Here is a 17,238-nt window from a genome sequence, read left to right on the forward strand (position 1 = left end):
CTTTTACAATCTGTAACACTTCCGCGATACAGATTGAATAGAGCCTTATACGTTACAAATTTGCTAAACGTGTTATATGTTACGAATTCTGTCTAGGTGGCTAGGCAGCAAATGTTAGCTAGGCTAAGGGTTAGGGTTAAGTTTAGAACATTTACATTTAAGTCATTTAGCAGACGCTCTTATCCAGAGCGACTTACAAATTAAGTTAGGTTAAAGGGTTTAGGTTGGGTAAAATAGTTAAGGTTAGAGGAAGGGTTAGCTAAATGGGTTAAGGTTAGGGGAAGGGTTAGCTAACATGCTAAGTAGTTGCAATGTAGATACAAAGTAGTAAGTAGTTGAAAAGTTGCTAAAGTTGTCCATGATGAGTTTCGAACTCGCAACCTTTGGGTTGCTAGATGTTCATGTTATACGCCCACCCTACTTTCGTTTCTGCCTTAATAAGTCACCATCTATCTTATCTAACCACATTAAACGTAACATATACTAATTTGAGTGTCCCGGATTTAAATTTACCATGTGTCATCTTGTCTATGAAACCAGGCTGGCAAAAATATGGGCCAATACAGAAATGTAAGGATTTTAGGTTGTGTCATGAGATTTGGGGTGGGTGGGGTCTTTTTTTTGGTCCTAGCTGAATTTTTTTTAATTCCACATGCTTAGATTGTTAACAACAAATTAACTATTAACTATATACAACATAAATACATTTGCACAATGAGCACTTGTCTCTCAAATACATTTTTATCTTTGTTGGTTAGCTAGCTAGAGAAGTTTTGCCATATTAGCATGGACGTGACAAAACACCTCAAAACAAGACATGGTATCAAGAACAAGATTTATGTGTATTATTATTTTGGTTTATATACAGAACAAGATAAAACTAGCTGACTGGCTCTGCCTCCCAGGCGTGAACCTGGTGCCCAACTCTGTCTGACTGCGAAATTGGCTCAAAATTAAGGGGACTTAATTAAGCACGTGTAGTTATGAGTACGATTCTGTGTTTTCCCATGCAAAAGTGAGAGAAAAAAAGTGCCTTGCCAATAGTACCTTGTTTGAAAATTCAAACATAGTCTATATTTTATCGTAAAGAGGTTGTAGCTTGTATTTTTTTAGGACGTGGCACCATGTTGCCTTGTTGACAACATGACTGAGTGACGCAGATTTCTGTTCATTTGAGAAAAGCGCTCTGCCCTCGTTCACATCACGGGCCATAGACCAGTGCCCCGCAGTTCAGCATAATCGAATCCGCCCAATGTTGCTCTCAATCGGCACACGGCCTTTTGACCCATTGAAGCGCGCGCATTGTTTTTGTGACGTGATCACATCAGTCGTCTATAGGTCCGTCGAAGAAAGTTTCTGATTAGAAATGTGGCTTGATTAGTATATTTCCAAGATATAGCTAGGCTACGTACAGTAAATCCCTTGATCGCGGGTGATCAACTTCGAAGAAAGAAAGCACTTTGGAATGTATCGTCAGTATGCAAAGGTAAGGGCGTCTATTTTCCACCCATTGCATCATATTGTCTTCATTTTTACAAACCGTTGTTTTTATCAGTTCAGTACCTTTGATTCATACTTAGCGTAGTAGTAGGCTATAGTCTTAATATTAGAGCGAGAATGTTATGGGTTAATCTATTTGTTTGCAGAACACGCCTGTGTAGCCAGCGTGATAGCTGGGCTAAGTATCTCATTTTGTAAAATGTGGCGTCTATACACATTACTACCCTAGACTATACATTACCTCTCTCATCAGCATTTGTATTTTGTGGGCTATCAATGCACTGGAATGTGACTGTCTGTGCTGAAATACTTCATAATGTCATCACACTTCCATTCGTCAACTTCAACAGGGCACTGCATGCATGTGTCGGCTACTTCTGTTCTAACTTCTACACATCTTTAGAAATGCGTACAAGTTGTAATGGATACAGAACTTCAGAAGTTGACAAATCAATGCTACCTCAAATGTCTGCCAAAATGTAATTCTGTAAAAAAAAAACAGAACAAATCGAATACAGTTGCAAAGGAGACTTAACTTTTTCGTTGCTTAGGTCGACTTGTCACTCTCACACACTTTATTTTTTTATTTCCACAAACGTGGGCACTGTTATTTAACATTTCCCTATGGGCTCTCAATAGAGTTCTGAACATTTTAAACTGCTGAGAGTAGGCACCTCGAATGGTATTCTGAAATTGCTACAAGGCTTTTTAAAGTTATTCCAAGTATTTTTCCTATGTCATTGTGGCACAGTTTTGTGCACGTTTGGGTTACACATAACTGTGTACAACCAGCCAGATGTATGAGGCTAGGTTACAGATTGACTGTAAAAGAAAATGTGCCCCCCCCCAAAAAATAACAGCTGTTATTTTGAAATTACTTTTAGGCCTAGTTGTACAGGGTGGGGTGGGGTGGGGTTTTGGTCATACCACACATTCTTCAGCGTGCTAGTAATTCTATATCAGTTGTTCCTTGATCTCTCTTTCTCTCTCTCTCTCTCTCTTAGCAAGTCCAGACATGCAAACAAAAGTATTATTTTGCTGGCCCTAGCAATTTGTAATCTGTCAGATTGAGGGTATCAAGGCATGCATAGGGTAATGTGGGGTAACTAGCCCCCCCCCCCCCCCCCCCCCCCCCAAGAACAATGTCCAATTGCTGACACAACAAAGCAAAGATTGGTCATGTGGATGATTAATGAACTCTTAAAAGCTCAAGTCTGGGTAACTTATTTTAATCAAAGAAATACAATATTTATCTAAATGGCTTTGGACATCTCACTATTAATGTCCTCACTATGATGAGGTTTTGATGTAAGGTCCCTCTTTTCATTTTCCCGCAAATCATGTCTAAATCGTTCTAAAGTACAGTACCAGTCAAAAGATTGGACACGCCTACTCATTCAAGGGTTTTTCTTTATTTGTACTGTTTTCTACATTGTAGAATAATAGTGAAGATATCAAAACTATGACATAGTTTGTGGAATTTCTTTCCTTAATGCGTTTGAGCCAATCAGTTGTGTTGTGACAAGGTCGGGGTGGTATACAGAAGATGGCCTTATTTGGTAAAAGATCAAGTCCATATTATGGCAAGATCAAGTCCATATTATGGCAAGAACAGCTCAAATCAGCAAAGAGAAACTACAGTCCATTACTTTAAGACATGAAGGTCAGTCATTACAGAAAATGTCAAGAACTTTGAACGTTTCTTCAAGTGCAGTTGCAAAAACCAACAAGCGCTATGATGAAACTGGTTCTCATGAGGACCGCCACAGGAATGGAAGACCCAGAGTTACCTCTGCTGCAGAGGATAAGTTCATTAGATTTGAATGAGGCCTTCATGGTCGAATTGCTGAAGAAAAAAAACATTACTAAAGGACACCAATAAGAAGAAGAGACTTGCTTGGGCCAAGAAACACGAGCAATGGACATTTAGACCAGTGGAAATTTGTACTTTGGTCTGATGAGTCCGATTTTGAGATTTTTGGTTCCAACCGCCGTGTCTTTGTGAGATGCGGTGTGGGTGAACGGATGATCTCCGCATGTGTATTTCCCACCGTTAAGAATGGAGGAGTAGGTATTATGGTGTGGGGGTGCTTTGCTGGTGTCACTGTCTGACTTATTTAGAATTCAAGGCACACTTAACCAGCATGGCTACCACAGCATTCTGCAGCGATCCGCCATCCCATCTGGCTTGCGGTTAGTGGGACTATCATTTGTTTTTCGACAGGACAATGACCCAACACAGCCTGGAGGTATTTTTACCAAGAAGGAGAGTGCTGGAGTGCTGCATCAGATGACCTGGCCTCCACAATCCACTGACCTCAACCAAATTGAGATGGTTTGGGATGAGTCGAACCGCAGTGATGGAAAAGCAGCCAACAAGTGCTCAGCATATGTGGGAACTCCTTCAAGACTGTTGGAAAAGCATTCCAGGTGAAGCTGGTTGAGAGAATGACAAGCGTGTGCAAAGCTGTCATCAAGGCAAGGGTGGCTATTTGAATAGCACCCTTTTATAACAACAAAAACAGCTTGCTTTAGATTTAGAAAAACGCCTTGCTATTGTCTTTCAAGTGAACTCATGGCTAGATGGCTTGCCGAGGGCTTATAGCAATCCTCTGAATGGGGGCTACCCGGAAGAGATGCAAATCACGTCTTGAATTGCAAAACGCGGCTTGCCCGCTGGCGGTTAGGCCTGTAAAATGAATAACTGCTGATTTATAACCGTTAAGGACTTAGCAGTTAGTTAACCATACTGTAACAGAGACAGGTAATTGTCATAGGGGTAAATGTATTTTCTAATCTGGTGACTTGGGTTGCAAAATGCATGTCTGGTTTTATTATGAGTAACTGTTCTTGCGCTTGTAAAGATAGACACACAGGAGCACCCATATTCGGGCAATACCGTGGGAAGGTCAAATGTAAAACATGCACCTTCTATCGGATCATCTTGAAACATTCTCTGTAAATCTAACTTTAATCAAGGTTTTGCATGGTCTAGTATTGGTTTCCTTTTTCAGCGTTATGACATAACGGTTGTGATGGATAATAATATATCATATCTTAGCTTCAGAAGATTGTGAATTCACTACATTTTGTGTGCTTGTTCTGGGATGTTCTACAGACTTTTCAGAAACATTTCTTTATCTTAAATGATGTATTCTAAGATTCTCTTGGAAAATATATTCTGAAATGCGTTTGTCGTACATTGCAGTACTTTTTTTGATGGAAAGATGAGAAGTGTTTATCAACAGTCTGAATAGTCCTGGAGTTTTTTTTTATTATTTTTTTTATTATGAAAGCCACTCAAAATATACTGACTATATCCCGTTTCCAGGAAAGTGACATTCCAAATAAAATTCCTGTAAAACGGCTTTGAATGGCATTTCTTATCTTAATTCCACTGAACAACTTGACATTGTTCAAGATGTTCCTGTACCTAGGAGTCTGTCCTGTTAAATCTTGCCATAAAAACACACCTTATTAATATAAAGTCTGCATAAGGGAGTTTTCCAACTCCGTGTAAGTGTTGGCTCTCTGGCAAGTAGGTGCTAATGTTCACAGGAGACAGAAGCTGCTGGAAGTCACATCTTAAACAAAGGAAAGGCATATTTCCCACCCAACTCTGGCTGTAGGATCTATTGATAGAGAAGCCTATTCAAATGCAAGGTATTCGTGAAATGCGATATTGTGAGGTGTAGTTTTTTTTCTTTTTTTTTCACCGACTATTTTCATGTTTTTAATTGGACTATATTGAAGTTATTGGAACAATGATTCTCTATCTAAATTCCATCACAGTTTGAGTGCCATAATTTTCCCCATTTACTCTTTTATATTTGGATTTGGATTGAAATAATTTTGTTAACCCCACATATTAACCTCTTTACTGTATCAGTGTTCTATTTGTGCCCTAATCAACTGTTTCTCTCCTCAGTCTTTGACCCCAGGTGTGAAGCAGCTAGCTGACCTAGCTGAACACTAGGTGGGCCTACGTTTTGGGGAAAATGCACTCCAGCGTTGAGGTGCCCCCAAACCCCCATGTTGCCAGCAACCACAACAGTCCCGGAAACTCAGGTTCCCAGTATGCCTTGTGTGCCCTGGGGGTGGGACTGGTGGCCCTGGGCATTGTCATGATCGTGTGGAGTGTGGTGCCCTCCGACATGGCCGGGAACAACAGCAGTGGCACCGGAGGAGGGAACCCGAAACCGGACACAAGGGGGAGGACTTCATCGGTGGCCTTTGTACTGGTCGGGGCTGGAGTGGCCATGCTCCTGCTGTCCCTGTGCCTGGGGATGAGGAACAAGCAGCGGGAGCAGCAGGTGCTCCTAGAGGCCCAGACTCTGGGGGCAGGCAACGTAGCTGCCAGTGAGGACGACGGAGAGACGTGAGTATTGTAGCTACTGAGTTAGTTTGTGAGCTAATTAATGACCTCAGCAGGTTTGTTTGCTCAGGGTTCAGTGCAGGGTTGGGCAATCCCTTTATTACTTTACTAACCGTTTGACTGCTCCTAGATGTGTAACATCACATGATGCACACCAGATGACGCCATCAGTGTTTCCGGATGATGTTGTCAGAAACACTTATTTCTATATTTTTGACTACAACACATAGAAACTTGTCATTCTCACATGTATTGACATTTGTGTTGGTGCTGGAGATTAATATTGCCCTTTAACCTATGAGGCCTAACACATGTTCAGCTGATTCAACTACACTGAACAAAAATATAAATATAACATGTAAAGTGTTGGTCCAATGTTTCATGAGCTGAAATAAAAGATCCCAGAAATGTTCCATACACACAAACTTATTTACAGTGCGTTCGGAAAATATTCAGACCCCTTCACTTTTTCCACATTTTGTTACGTTACAGCCTTACCAAAATTTATTCAATTGTTTTTTTTCCTCATCAATCTACACGCAACTCCAAAATGACAAAGCAAAAATAGGTTTCATTTTTTTGTTGCAAATATAAAAAATAAATCACATTTACATAAGTATTCAGACCCTTTACTCAGTACTTTGTTGAAGCACCTTTCGCAGCGATTACAGCCTTGAGTCTTCTTGGGTATGACGCTGCAAGCTTGTCACACCTGTATTTGGGGAGTTTCTCCCATTCTCTGCAGATCGTCTTAAGCTCTGGCAGGTTGGATGGGTAGCGTTGCTGCACAGCTATTTTTAGGTCTCTCCAGAGATGTTCGATCGGGTTCAAGTCCGGGCTCTGGCTGGGCCACTCAAGAACATTCATTCAGAGACATCCCGAAGCCACTTCTACGTTGTCTTGGCTGTGTGCTTAGGGTCGTTGTCCTGTTGGAAGGTGACCCTTCGCCCCAGTCTGAGGTCCTGAGAGCTCTGAAGCAGGTTTTCATCAAGGATCTCTCTGTACTTCATCTGTCCCTCAATCCTGACTAGTCTCCCAGTCCCCGCTGCTGAAAAACATCCCCACAGCATGATCATGCTGCCACCACCGTGCATCACCATAAGAATGGTGCCAGGTTTCCTCCAGACGTGACACTTGGCATTTAGGCCAAAGTGTTCAATCTTGGTTTCATCAGACCAGAGAGTCTTGTTTCTCATGGTCTGAGAGTCTATAGGTGACTTTTGGCAAACTCCAAGCAGGCTGTCATGTGCCTTTTACTGAGTAGTGGCTTCTGTCTGGCCACTCTACCATAAAGGCCTGATTGGTGGAGTGCTGCAGAGATGATTGTCCTTCTCGAAGGTTATGCCATCTCCACAGAGGAACTCTGAAGCTCTATCAGAGAGACCATCAGGTTCTTGGTCACCTCCCTGACCAAGGCCCTTCTCCCCGGATTGCTCAATTTGGCCAGGCGGCCAGCTCTAGGAAGAGTCTTGGTGGTTCCAAACTTCTTCCATTTAAGATAGATGGAGGACACTGTGTTCTTAGGGGCCTTAATAAATGCTGCAGACATTTTTTGGTACCCTTCCCCAGATCTGTGCCTCGACACAATCCTGTCTCGGGGCTCTACGGACAATTCCTTCTACCTCATGGCTTGGTTTTTGCCTTGACATGCAGTGTCAACTGGGGGACCTTATATACACAGGTGTGTGCCTTTCCAAATCGTGTCCGATCAATTGAATTTACCACAGGTGGAGTCCAATCAACTGGAGCCTCCCGAGTGGCGCAGCGGTCTAAGTCACAGTGTTCCTACAGATCATGGTTCGATACTGGACTGTCTCACAGCCGGCCGCAACAGGGATACCCATGAGGCGACGCACAATTGGCCCAAAGTCGTCCAGCTTTGGAGAGGGTTTGGCCGGTCAGGGATGTCCTTGTCCCATCGCGCTCCAGCTACTCCTATGGCGGGCCAGGTGCAGGCACGCTGACACGGTTGCCAAGTGTACAGTGTTTCCTCCAACACATTGGTGCAGCTTAGCGGGGTTGTGTTTCGGGGGACGCACGGCTCTCGACCTTCGCCTCTCCCGAGTCCGTACGGGAGTTGCAGCGATGGGATAAGACTGTGACTATCAATTGGATATGACAAAAATGGGGAGGAAAAAGTGGGTAAAATAATAAGGCTGTAACAAAATGTGGAAAAATGGAAGCGGTCTGAATACTTTCCGAATGCACTGTCTCAAATTGTGTGCACAAATTTGTTTACATCCCTGTAAGTGAGCATTTCTCATTTGCCAAGATAATCCATCCACCTGACAGGTGTGGCATATCAAGAAGCTGATTAAACAGCATTAGCATTACACAGGTCCACCTTGTGCTGGGGGCAATTAAAGGCCACTCTAAATATGCAGTTTTGTCACACAACACAATGCCACAGATGTCTCAAGTTTTGAGGGAGTGTACAATTGGCATGCTGACTACAGGAATATCCACCAGAGCTGTTGCCAGATAATTGAATGTTAATTTCTCTACCATAAACTGCCTCCAACATTGTTTTAAACAATTTGACAGTACGTCTAACCGGCTTTACAACCACAGACCACGTGTATCCACGCCAGCCTAGGACCTCCACATCCGGCTTCTTCACCTGCGGGTTCGTCTGAGACCAGCCACCCTGACAGCTGATGAAACTGCGAGTTTGCACAACCTAAGAATTTCTGCACAAACTGTCGGAAACCGTCTCAGGGAAGCTGATCTGCAAGCTCGTCGTCCTCACCAGGGTCTTGACCTGACTGCAGTTCGGCATCAGTGGGCAAATGCTCACCTTCGATGGCCACTGGCATACTGGAGAAGTGTGCTCTTCACGGATGAATCCCAGTTTCAACTGTACCGGGTAGATGTACAGAGTGCCCCAACTTTTTATCTCCGTGCAATTTGAGATATCGTGACAAGATCCTGAGGCCCATTGTCGTGCCATTACCAGTGCACGACCCCTAATGTCGCAAGGATCTGGACACAATTCCTGGAAGCTGAAAATGTCCCAGCTTTTCCATGGCCTGCACACTCACCAGACATGTCACCCATTTGAGCATGTTTTGAATGCTCTGGATCGACGTGTACGACAGTGTGTTCCAGTTCCCCTCAATATCCAGCAACTTCCCACAGCCATTGAAGGGGAGTGGGACAACACGCCACAAATAACAGCCTGATCAACTCTATGTGAAGGAGATGTCACGCTGCATGAGGCAAATGGTGGCCACACCAGATACTGACTGGTTTTCTGATCCATGCCTCTACCTTTTTTTTAAGGTATCTGTGACCAACAGCTGCATATCTGTATTCCCAGTTATGTGAAATCCATAGATTAGGGCCTGATTAATTTATTTAAACTGATTCATATCCCTGAATTGTAACGCAGTAAATTCTTTGAAATTGTTGCATGTTTTGTTTGTTCACTGTGGTTAGATGTTTCGTTTGATCATGTGAATGGCTTTGCTTTGGCTGGATCAAAGTCCTGCACCCACACTGGTCCTTCGCTATTAACATTGGTTACCCATGTTTTAGTGCTTCTTTAAATCTCTCTGTAGTGCTTTAAGTAACTTTTTTTTAAGTTCAAGCCCCATTACGTAAACAGGGCACCTGTTGCAATAAAGCCATGTAAAACCATCAGGACTGTATTTATCAGGACACACGGCATCAACAATATAGAAGACAAACGCAGTCCAATCTGAAAGTGCATAGTTACTCATGTCTGTGTGTTTCTGTATGAATGTCCACAGGGCAGAGGAGCGAGCCCAGAGGTACACTGTGCCCAGCTACGAGGAGGCGGTAGGCAGCGGCGAGTACCCCATACGCCAGAGCAACTTGCGCCACAGCTCGTCCCAGCTGCCCTCCTACGACGACCTGGTGGACGGTGTGCAGATTGAGCTGGAAGGGTCAGATGTCACCCAGACGTCACCCACTTCCGCTAACCCTGCCTCCTCTGCTGTGCCTAACCGCCGCACTGGGCGAACGGGCCTCAAGCTCCTTCCCCTTAAGATCCGGAGGATTAAATCGGAGAAGCTCTTTATGAATAACACGGATAACTCTCAGCCACCAGGAGGGATCACTATTGAGCCGCTCACTCCGCCACCAATGTATGAGGACAAAGCACCCCAGCTCTGAGACTTGGCACCTTCTAGGTTTCAAAGCAGGTTACTGAAGCTGCTGCGTCCCACCAGGCGTGGATTGGTTGTGCAGTGCTACTATAGATGTGATCAGATGGCCCTTGTCATGCATCTGTGGTTAAATCATCTCGATGGCACTTGTCATGCCTATCTGGCTGAGGACTTTTCTTTAGACCTGCAACTCAAGGGCAGTGAGCACTGTTCCGTATGTGGGGCACTGGCATTTGAGTAGATCTTTGGGGCAACTCTAACATTGCTGGACAGAGGGAACACTTGGACAGAGAGTACACATCCAATTTCTGACTATGATTACAAGGACATTGAAGCTTACAAGGACATTGAAGCTCGGTTCAAAGGATCAATATTATTGGGGGAAATACTCGGCATGTCTTTGATGCCTTTAATACTTTACAACGAGTACTTACTCTGGTCCAAATCTCCTTTTGTATGCAGTTGACCATATTTTATTTTCCTCTGTCTGCTATATCATTTCAAGTTCCGTCTTCATCCTCAGTCCAGTCAGCCACGTGTTTATAGATGTATTATTCATGTCTGAGTTTTGAATTCTGTACAGCTACTTAGACAGCTGCTCCTCACATTTTGGGAGAGGTGCTATTTGGCGACTGAATCAACGGCCGCCATACTCAGTCAGTGTTTGTGTGTTGCTGCCTGTGTTGCTCGTCAATAGAGGACAATTGAGAGAGACCGAGGCTCATGGGTAGTTAGAAGCCTTTGCCCTGTAGCCATGGTGAAATGGGATTGGGCTCTGAAGGCAGTAGTGTAGTCCAGCTCTTTTCCTTTCCTTTTTTTTTTTTGCTCAATAGAGGAGAACACAAGGGGGACTTTCTCTGAGCAGCTGGGAGCTGGGATAATGGCACCCATTGCTCACTCACTCATCACTCTTGAACTATTCTTCACTGGCTCCTTGACTGGCAGCACTTTCATTAGGAGTATTCAGAGAATGAACTTCTGGTGTCCATGGTTTGACCCCATTTTGTTTAGTGGAGCAAAAATACATCAGTACCTTTATCTCTCTAGCCTGTTTGTTTTATGCTTGTGAGAGTATGGAAATGAGCGAATCCACGAAGTGTTTGGAATTTAAGAATGTTATTTTCTTATCATACGGATGCTATTTTCTAATGTCATGTTGATGAACCTGTTCGACAACTATTCACTACTTTTTCGGTGGGAACACAAACTGTACACAACAGTAGCCTTCTTTGTGTAAGTGAACACTTAATAAACTAGCAAATGCATACCTATGCACACAGAACAAGAATAGGCTTTTTTTAATTTGAATTGAATTGCTGAATTACTATGCTAAACAAAAATATAAATGTAACATGTAAAGTGTTGGTCCCATGTTTCATGACAGGAAACAAAACATCCCAGAAATGTTCCATATGCACAAAAAGCATATTTCTCAAATTTTCTGAACAAATTCGTTTACATCCCTGTTAGTTAGCGTTTCTCCTTTGCCAAGATAATCCACCCACCTGACATGATTAAACAGCATAGTTATTACACAGGTGCACCTTGTGCCGGGGGCGAAATAAAAGGCTACTCTAAAATGTGCCATTTTGTCACACAACACAATGCCTTAGATGTTATGTTTTGAGGGAGCGTGCAATTGTCATGCTGCCTGCAGGAATGTCCCCAGAAAATGTAAATGTTCATTTCTCTACCATAAGCTGCCTCCAATGTCGTTTTAGATAACTGGCCTCACAACTGTGGACTACATTTAATCACGCCAGCCCAGGACCTCCACATCTGTGCTGAAGAGTATTTCTGTCTTAAATAAGCCCTTTTGTGGGGGAAAAACTCATTCTCATTGGCTGGGCCTGGCTCCCAAGTGGGTGGGCCTAGGCTCACCCATGGCTGCGCCCCTGCCCAGTCGTGAAATCCATAGATTAGGGCCTAATGAATTTATTTCAATTAACTGATTTCCTTATAGAACTGTTACTCAGTAAAATCTCAGAAATTGTTGCGTTTTTATATTTTTGTTCAGTACAGTTTATACATGTAAAATAGCATGGACATCATGTACATTTTAGTTTTATACATCGATTTTGTACAATATTGTTGACGGTATTTGTAGGAATCCATGACTTCATAGCATGTTCTATACTTATGGGGACACTACACTCTAAAATGAAAGTTTGTCAGATGTTTTCATACCTCAAAAGATACATTATGTTAAGCAACGTACACATCCCAATCCATTGGTTTTGTAGATTCAACAATAATTTCACAACCCCAAATGAATGATAAAAATGAGCACCAGAGATGCTTATCTGTTTATGAATGAAAAATTGTGCCCATCTTTTCAATTCATAAACAGATCAGTACCAAGATAAGCACCATGGTGTCCATCTTTTCCATTCATAAACAGACTGTATAACTATAGAACTTTTCCATTGAATTTGGGATTGAGAATTACAGCGGTAACAATACAATCAATGGTGTTGGACATGGATCCACCTTCACATTAGACTTCTTTTGAGGTATAAAAACATCTAACAAACTTAGATTTTGGAGTGTATTGTCCATTTTAAGAATATTCTTATGTGGAACAGAAACATTGTTCATGAGTTCAATGGACTTTTCTCTCAACCAGCTGTATCTATAACATTTATTCACATCATTTCAAATACTTAGCATTATTTGTAAACTACATGATTGGCTTGTATGACTAAATTTCCTTTTGTATGTTTTTGTATGAGGAGTTCTGTCTGTTTGTTGACTTCGAGGAGTTCAGAATGATGCATTCTTGTGTACAGTAAAGGAGTTGAGTATGAATAATGTAAAAAAATAAATGTAAACTATTCCGACCACACAGTTCTATTGCAAATAGGTCCTGTGACGACTTACTGGTTTTCAGCAACCACACTAACGTGTTTCTGGGAAATCATTAACCATGGCAGTGCCTTACTTCCTGTAGTATACAGTGTTTTCGGAAAATATTCAGGCCACTTCACTTTTTCAAAATTTTTTACGTTACAGCCTTATTCTAAAATTGATTAGATAAATGTTTTTCCTCATCAATATACCCCATAGCCAAAACAGGTTTTTAGAAATGTATTAAAAATAAAAAAACAAATACTTTATGTAAATAAGTATTCAGACCCTTTGCTATGAGACTCGAAATTGAGCTCAGGTGCATCCTGTTTCCATAGATCATCATTGAGATGTTTCTACAACTTGATTGGACACCACCTGTGGAAAATACAATTGATTGGACATGATTTGGAAAGGCACACACACCTATCTATATAAGATCCCACAGTTGACACTGCATGTCAGGGCAAAAACCAAGCCATGAGGTAGAAGGAATTGTTCGGGCTTTTTCGGGATTGTGTCGAGGCACAGATCTGGGGATGGGTAGCAACACATTTCTGCAGCATTGAAGGTTCCTTAACACAGTCACCTCCATCATTCTTAAATGGAAGAAGTTTGGAACCACCAAGACTCTTCCTAGAGCTGGCCACCCGGCCAAACTGAGCAATCACCTTCCAACCGGATAACGACCCTAAGCACACAGCCAAGACATCGCAGGAGTGGCTTCAGGACTCAATGTCCTTGAGTGGCCCGGACTTGAACCCGATCAAACATCTCTGGAGTGACCTGAAAACAGCTGTGTAGCAACGCTCCCCATCCAACCTGACAGAACTTGAGAGGATCTGCAGAGAAGAATGTGAGAAACTCCCCAAATACAGGTGTGCCAAGCTTGTAGCATCATACCGAAGAAGACTCGAGGCTGCCGAAGGTGCCTCAATAAAGCACTGAGTAAAGGGTCTGAATACTTATGTAAATGTCATATTTCAGTTTTACATTTTTTTTATAAATTTGCAAAAATGTATAACCTGGTTTTGCTTTGTCATTATGGTGTATTGTGTGTAGATTGATGAACGGAAAACACAATTTTATCATTTTTAGAATAAGGCTGTAACATCACAAAATGTGAAAAAGGTCAAAGGGTCTGAATACTTTCCGAATGCACTGTAAACAGTATGGTTGAGAGATTGTAGGTGATATAGTGCCTTCAGAAAGTATTCACACCCCTTGACTCTTTCCACATTTTCTTTGTTACAGCCTGAATTTAAAATGGGTGAAATTAAAAAAGGGTCACTGGCCGTCACACAATATCCCATGTCAAAAAGGAATTATGTTTTTAGACATTTTGTAAAAATGAAAAGCTGAAATGGGTATGCTTGTAATCGTTAAGGACTGGGGAGTATTTAAGAATAAAAAAGAAACGGAATGGAGCTAAGCACAGGCAAAATCCTAGAGGAAAACCTGGTTCAGTCTGCTTTCCTCCAGACACCGGGAGATGAATTCACCTTTCAGCAGGACAATAAACTAAAACACAAGTCCAAATCTACGCTGGTGTTGCTTACCTAGAAGACGGTGAATGTTCCTGAGTGGCCGAGTTTTGGCCTAAATCTACTTGCATATCTATGGCAAGACGTGAAAATGGTTTTCTAGCAATGATCGCTGTAATCGCTGCCAAATGTGCTTCTACAAGGTATTGACTCAGGGATGTGATTACTTATGTAAATGAGATCTATATATATATTATATGTGTATATGTGTATATATGTGTATGTGTGTATATATATATATATATATATATATTTAATTTTCAATACATTTGCAAACATTTAAAAAAATGTGTCACTGTCATTATGGGGTATTGTGTGTGACAGAAATATTTTTATTTCAAACATTTTGAATTCCGGCTCTAACACAACAAAATGCAGAATAAGTCAAGGTGTTTGAATACTTTCTGAAGGCACTGTATCTAGCCTGGTCACAGATATTTTTGTGCTGTCTTGCCAACTCCTATAGGAATTGACAATAAGGCACAAACAGATCGTGGACCAGGCTAGGTGATATGGATGAAGAGGAAACAAAGCCTGAGAATGTTGGCTTCTTTTGTCAGTGTTGAATCTTTGTTGTGTTCTCAAGGTCATTCTCTGTGAGAAAGACACTCATTTTCAAAGCGCTGGCTTTTAAAAAGTTCCATAAAACCCTGTGTTAGTCATTACTGTACTTTAAACGCTGTTAACATAATTACTTTTGTGTTTGGGAGCCTTTTACTCAATATTAGGATTTCTGTTTGGCTTTTACATGTACAGATTTTACCTTGCTTCCCTCTAGTGGTAGAGTGCTGTAACCTTTTCAATACACATTTGATAATTAGGGACCATTAGTATTTCTTGATCAGGCAGTGTATTCCTGGCGCTATTGGCATCCCTTTAATATGTCATCACATTCATTGAGAAAATGTCAAACAAAAGACCGTAAGTGTCACAGTACTTCCCTGTAGCTTTTGAGTAACATTGTAAACGATTACTACTGTGTACATTCGAAATGTGGTATTAATATAGTAAAATGCCTTGCGAGCTGACACGACCGACACCGAGTATCTGCAGTTACAATAGATTAGTTTTGTTCAGAATTCTTGTACATTGATAATGACTCTGTATGTTGTGAATTTGTTAGTTGTTAGTTTTGTTGATTTGTTAAATGTGTATATACAGTGACAAGAAAAAGTATGTGAACCCTTTGGAAATACCTGGATTTCTGCATAAATTGGTCATAACATTTGATCTGATCTTCATCTAGGTCACAACAATAGACGAACACAGTCTGCCTAAATTAATAACACAGACAATTATACGTTTTCATGTCTTTTATTGAACACACCGTGTAAACATTCACAGTGCAGGGTGGGAAAAGTATGTGAACCCTTGAATTTAATAACTGGTTGACCCTCCTTTGGCAGCAATAACCTCAATCAAACGTTTTCTGTAGTTCCGGATCAGACCTGCACAACGGTCAGGAGGAATTTTGGACCATTCCTCTTTACAAAACTGTTTCAGTTCAGCAATATTCTTGGGAGGTCTGGTGTGCACTTCTCTCTTGAGGTCATACCTCAGCATCTCAATCGGGTTGAGGTCAGGACTCTGACTGGGCCACTCCAGAAGGCGTATTTTCTTCTGTTAAAGCCATTCTGTTGTTGATTTACTTATGTGTTTTGGGTCGTTGTCCTGTTGTGTCACCCAACGTCTGTTGAGATTCAATTGTCGGACAGATAGCCTTACTTTCTACTGCAAAATGTCTTGATAAACTTGGGAATTAATTTTTTCCGTCGATGAAGGCAAGCTGTCAAGGCCCTGAGGCAGCAAAGCAGCCCCAAACCATGGTGCTCCCTCCACCATACTTTACATTTGGGATGAGGTTTTGATGTTGGTGTGCTGTGCCTTTTTTTTTCTCCACAAAAGTGTTGTGTGTTCCTTCCAAACAACTCAACTGCAGTTTCATCTGTCCACAGAATATTTTGCCAGTAGCGCTGTTGAACATCCATGTGCACTTTTGCAAACTTCAGATGTGCAGCAATGTTTTTTTTGGACTGCAGTGGCTTCTTCCGTGGTGTCCTCCCATGAACACCATTCTTGTTTAGTGTTTTACGTATTGTAGACTTGTCAACAGAGATGTTAGCATGTACCAGAGATTTCTGTAAGTCTTTAGCTGACACTCTAGGATTTCTTCTTAACCTCATTGAGCATTCTGCACTGTGCTCTTTCAGTCATCTTTACAGGATAGCCACTCCTAGGGAGAGTAGCAACAGTGCTGAACTTTCTCCATTTATAGACAATTTTGTCTTACTGTGGACTGATGAACATCAAGGCTTTTAGAGATTCTTTTGTAACCCTTTCCAGCTTTATGCAAGTCAACAATTCTTCATCTTAGGTCTTCTGAGATCTCTTTTGTTCGAGGCATGGTTCACATCAGGCAATGCCTCTTGTGAATAGCAAACTTAAATTTTGTGAGTGTTTTTTATAGGGCAAGGCAGCTCTAACCAACATCTCCAATCTCATCTCATTGATTGAACTCCAGGTTAGCTGACTCCAATTAGCTTTTGGAGAAGCCATTAGCCGAGGGGTTCGCATACTTTTACCAACCTACACGGGAATGTTTTCATGATGTATTCAATATAGACGACAAAAATACAATTTGTGTGTTATTAGTTTAAGCACACTATGTTTGTCTATTGTTGTGACTTAGATGAAGATCAGATCAAATTTGATGACCAATTTATGCAGAAATCTAGGTAATTCCAAAGGGTTCACATACTTTTTCTTGCCGCTGTATCATTATTCTCAAACGTTTTTGACAAACATTTTTCAAGGTGAACACGGGTTTGTTATGACTCATGTT

At 41.7% G+C, this 17,238-nt stretch overlaps 1 protein-coding gene across 1 annotated transcript; it reads left to right on the forward strand.

The window, feature by feature from the left end:
* Positions 1–322: 322 nt before the first annotated feature.
* tmem51a (transmembrane protein 51a) lies at positions 323–11,290 on the forward strand. The gene is made up of 3 exons (XM_029719689.1): positions 323–1,486; positions 5,429–5,878; positions 9,628–11,290. Exons 2-3 carry the CDS (start codon positions 5,499–5,501, stop codon positions 10,010–10,012), a joined length of 765 nt encoding a protein of 254 aa, XP_029575549.1. The 5' UTR covers positions 323–1,486; positions 5,429–5,498; the 3' UTR covers positions 10,013–11,290.
* Positions 11,291–17,238: the final 5,948 nt, after the last annotated feature.

This window comes from Salmo trutta, chromosome 28, assembly GCF_901001165.1.
Source record: "Salmo trutta chromosome 28, fSalTru1.1, whole genome shotgun sequence".
Taxonomy (NCBI): Eukaryota; Metazoa; Chordata; class Actinopteri; order Salmoniformes; family Salmonidae; genus Salmo; species Salmo trutta.

Excerpts from the sequence above, each read along its gene's own strand:
- tmem51a (XM_029719689.1), top strand. The coding sequence starts at position 5,499 with ATGCACTCCAGCGTTGAGGTGCCCCCAAACCCCCATGTTGCCAGCAAC. Across the intron at positions 5,879-9,627 it reads AGTGAGGACGACGGAGAGAC|GGCAGAGGAGCGAGCCCAGA; the intron begins GTGAGTATTGTA and ends GAATGTCCACAG.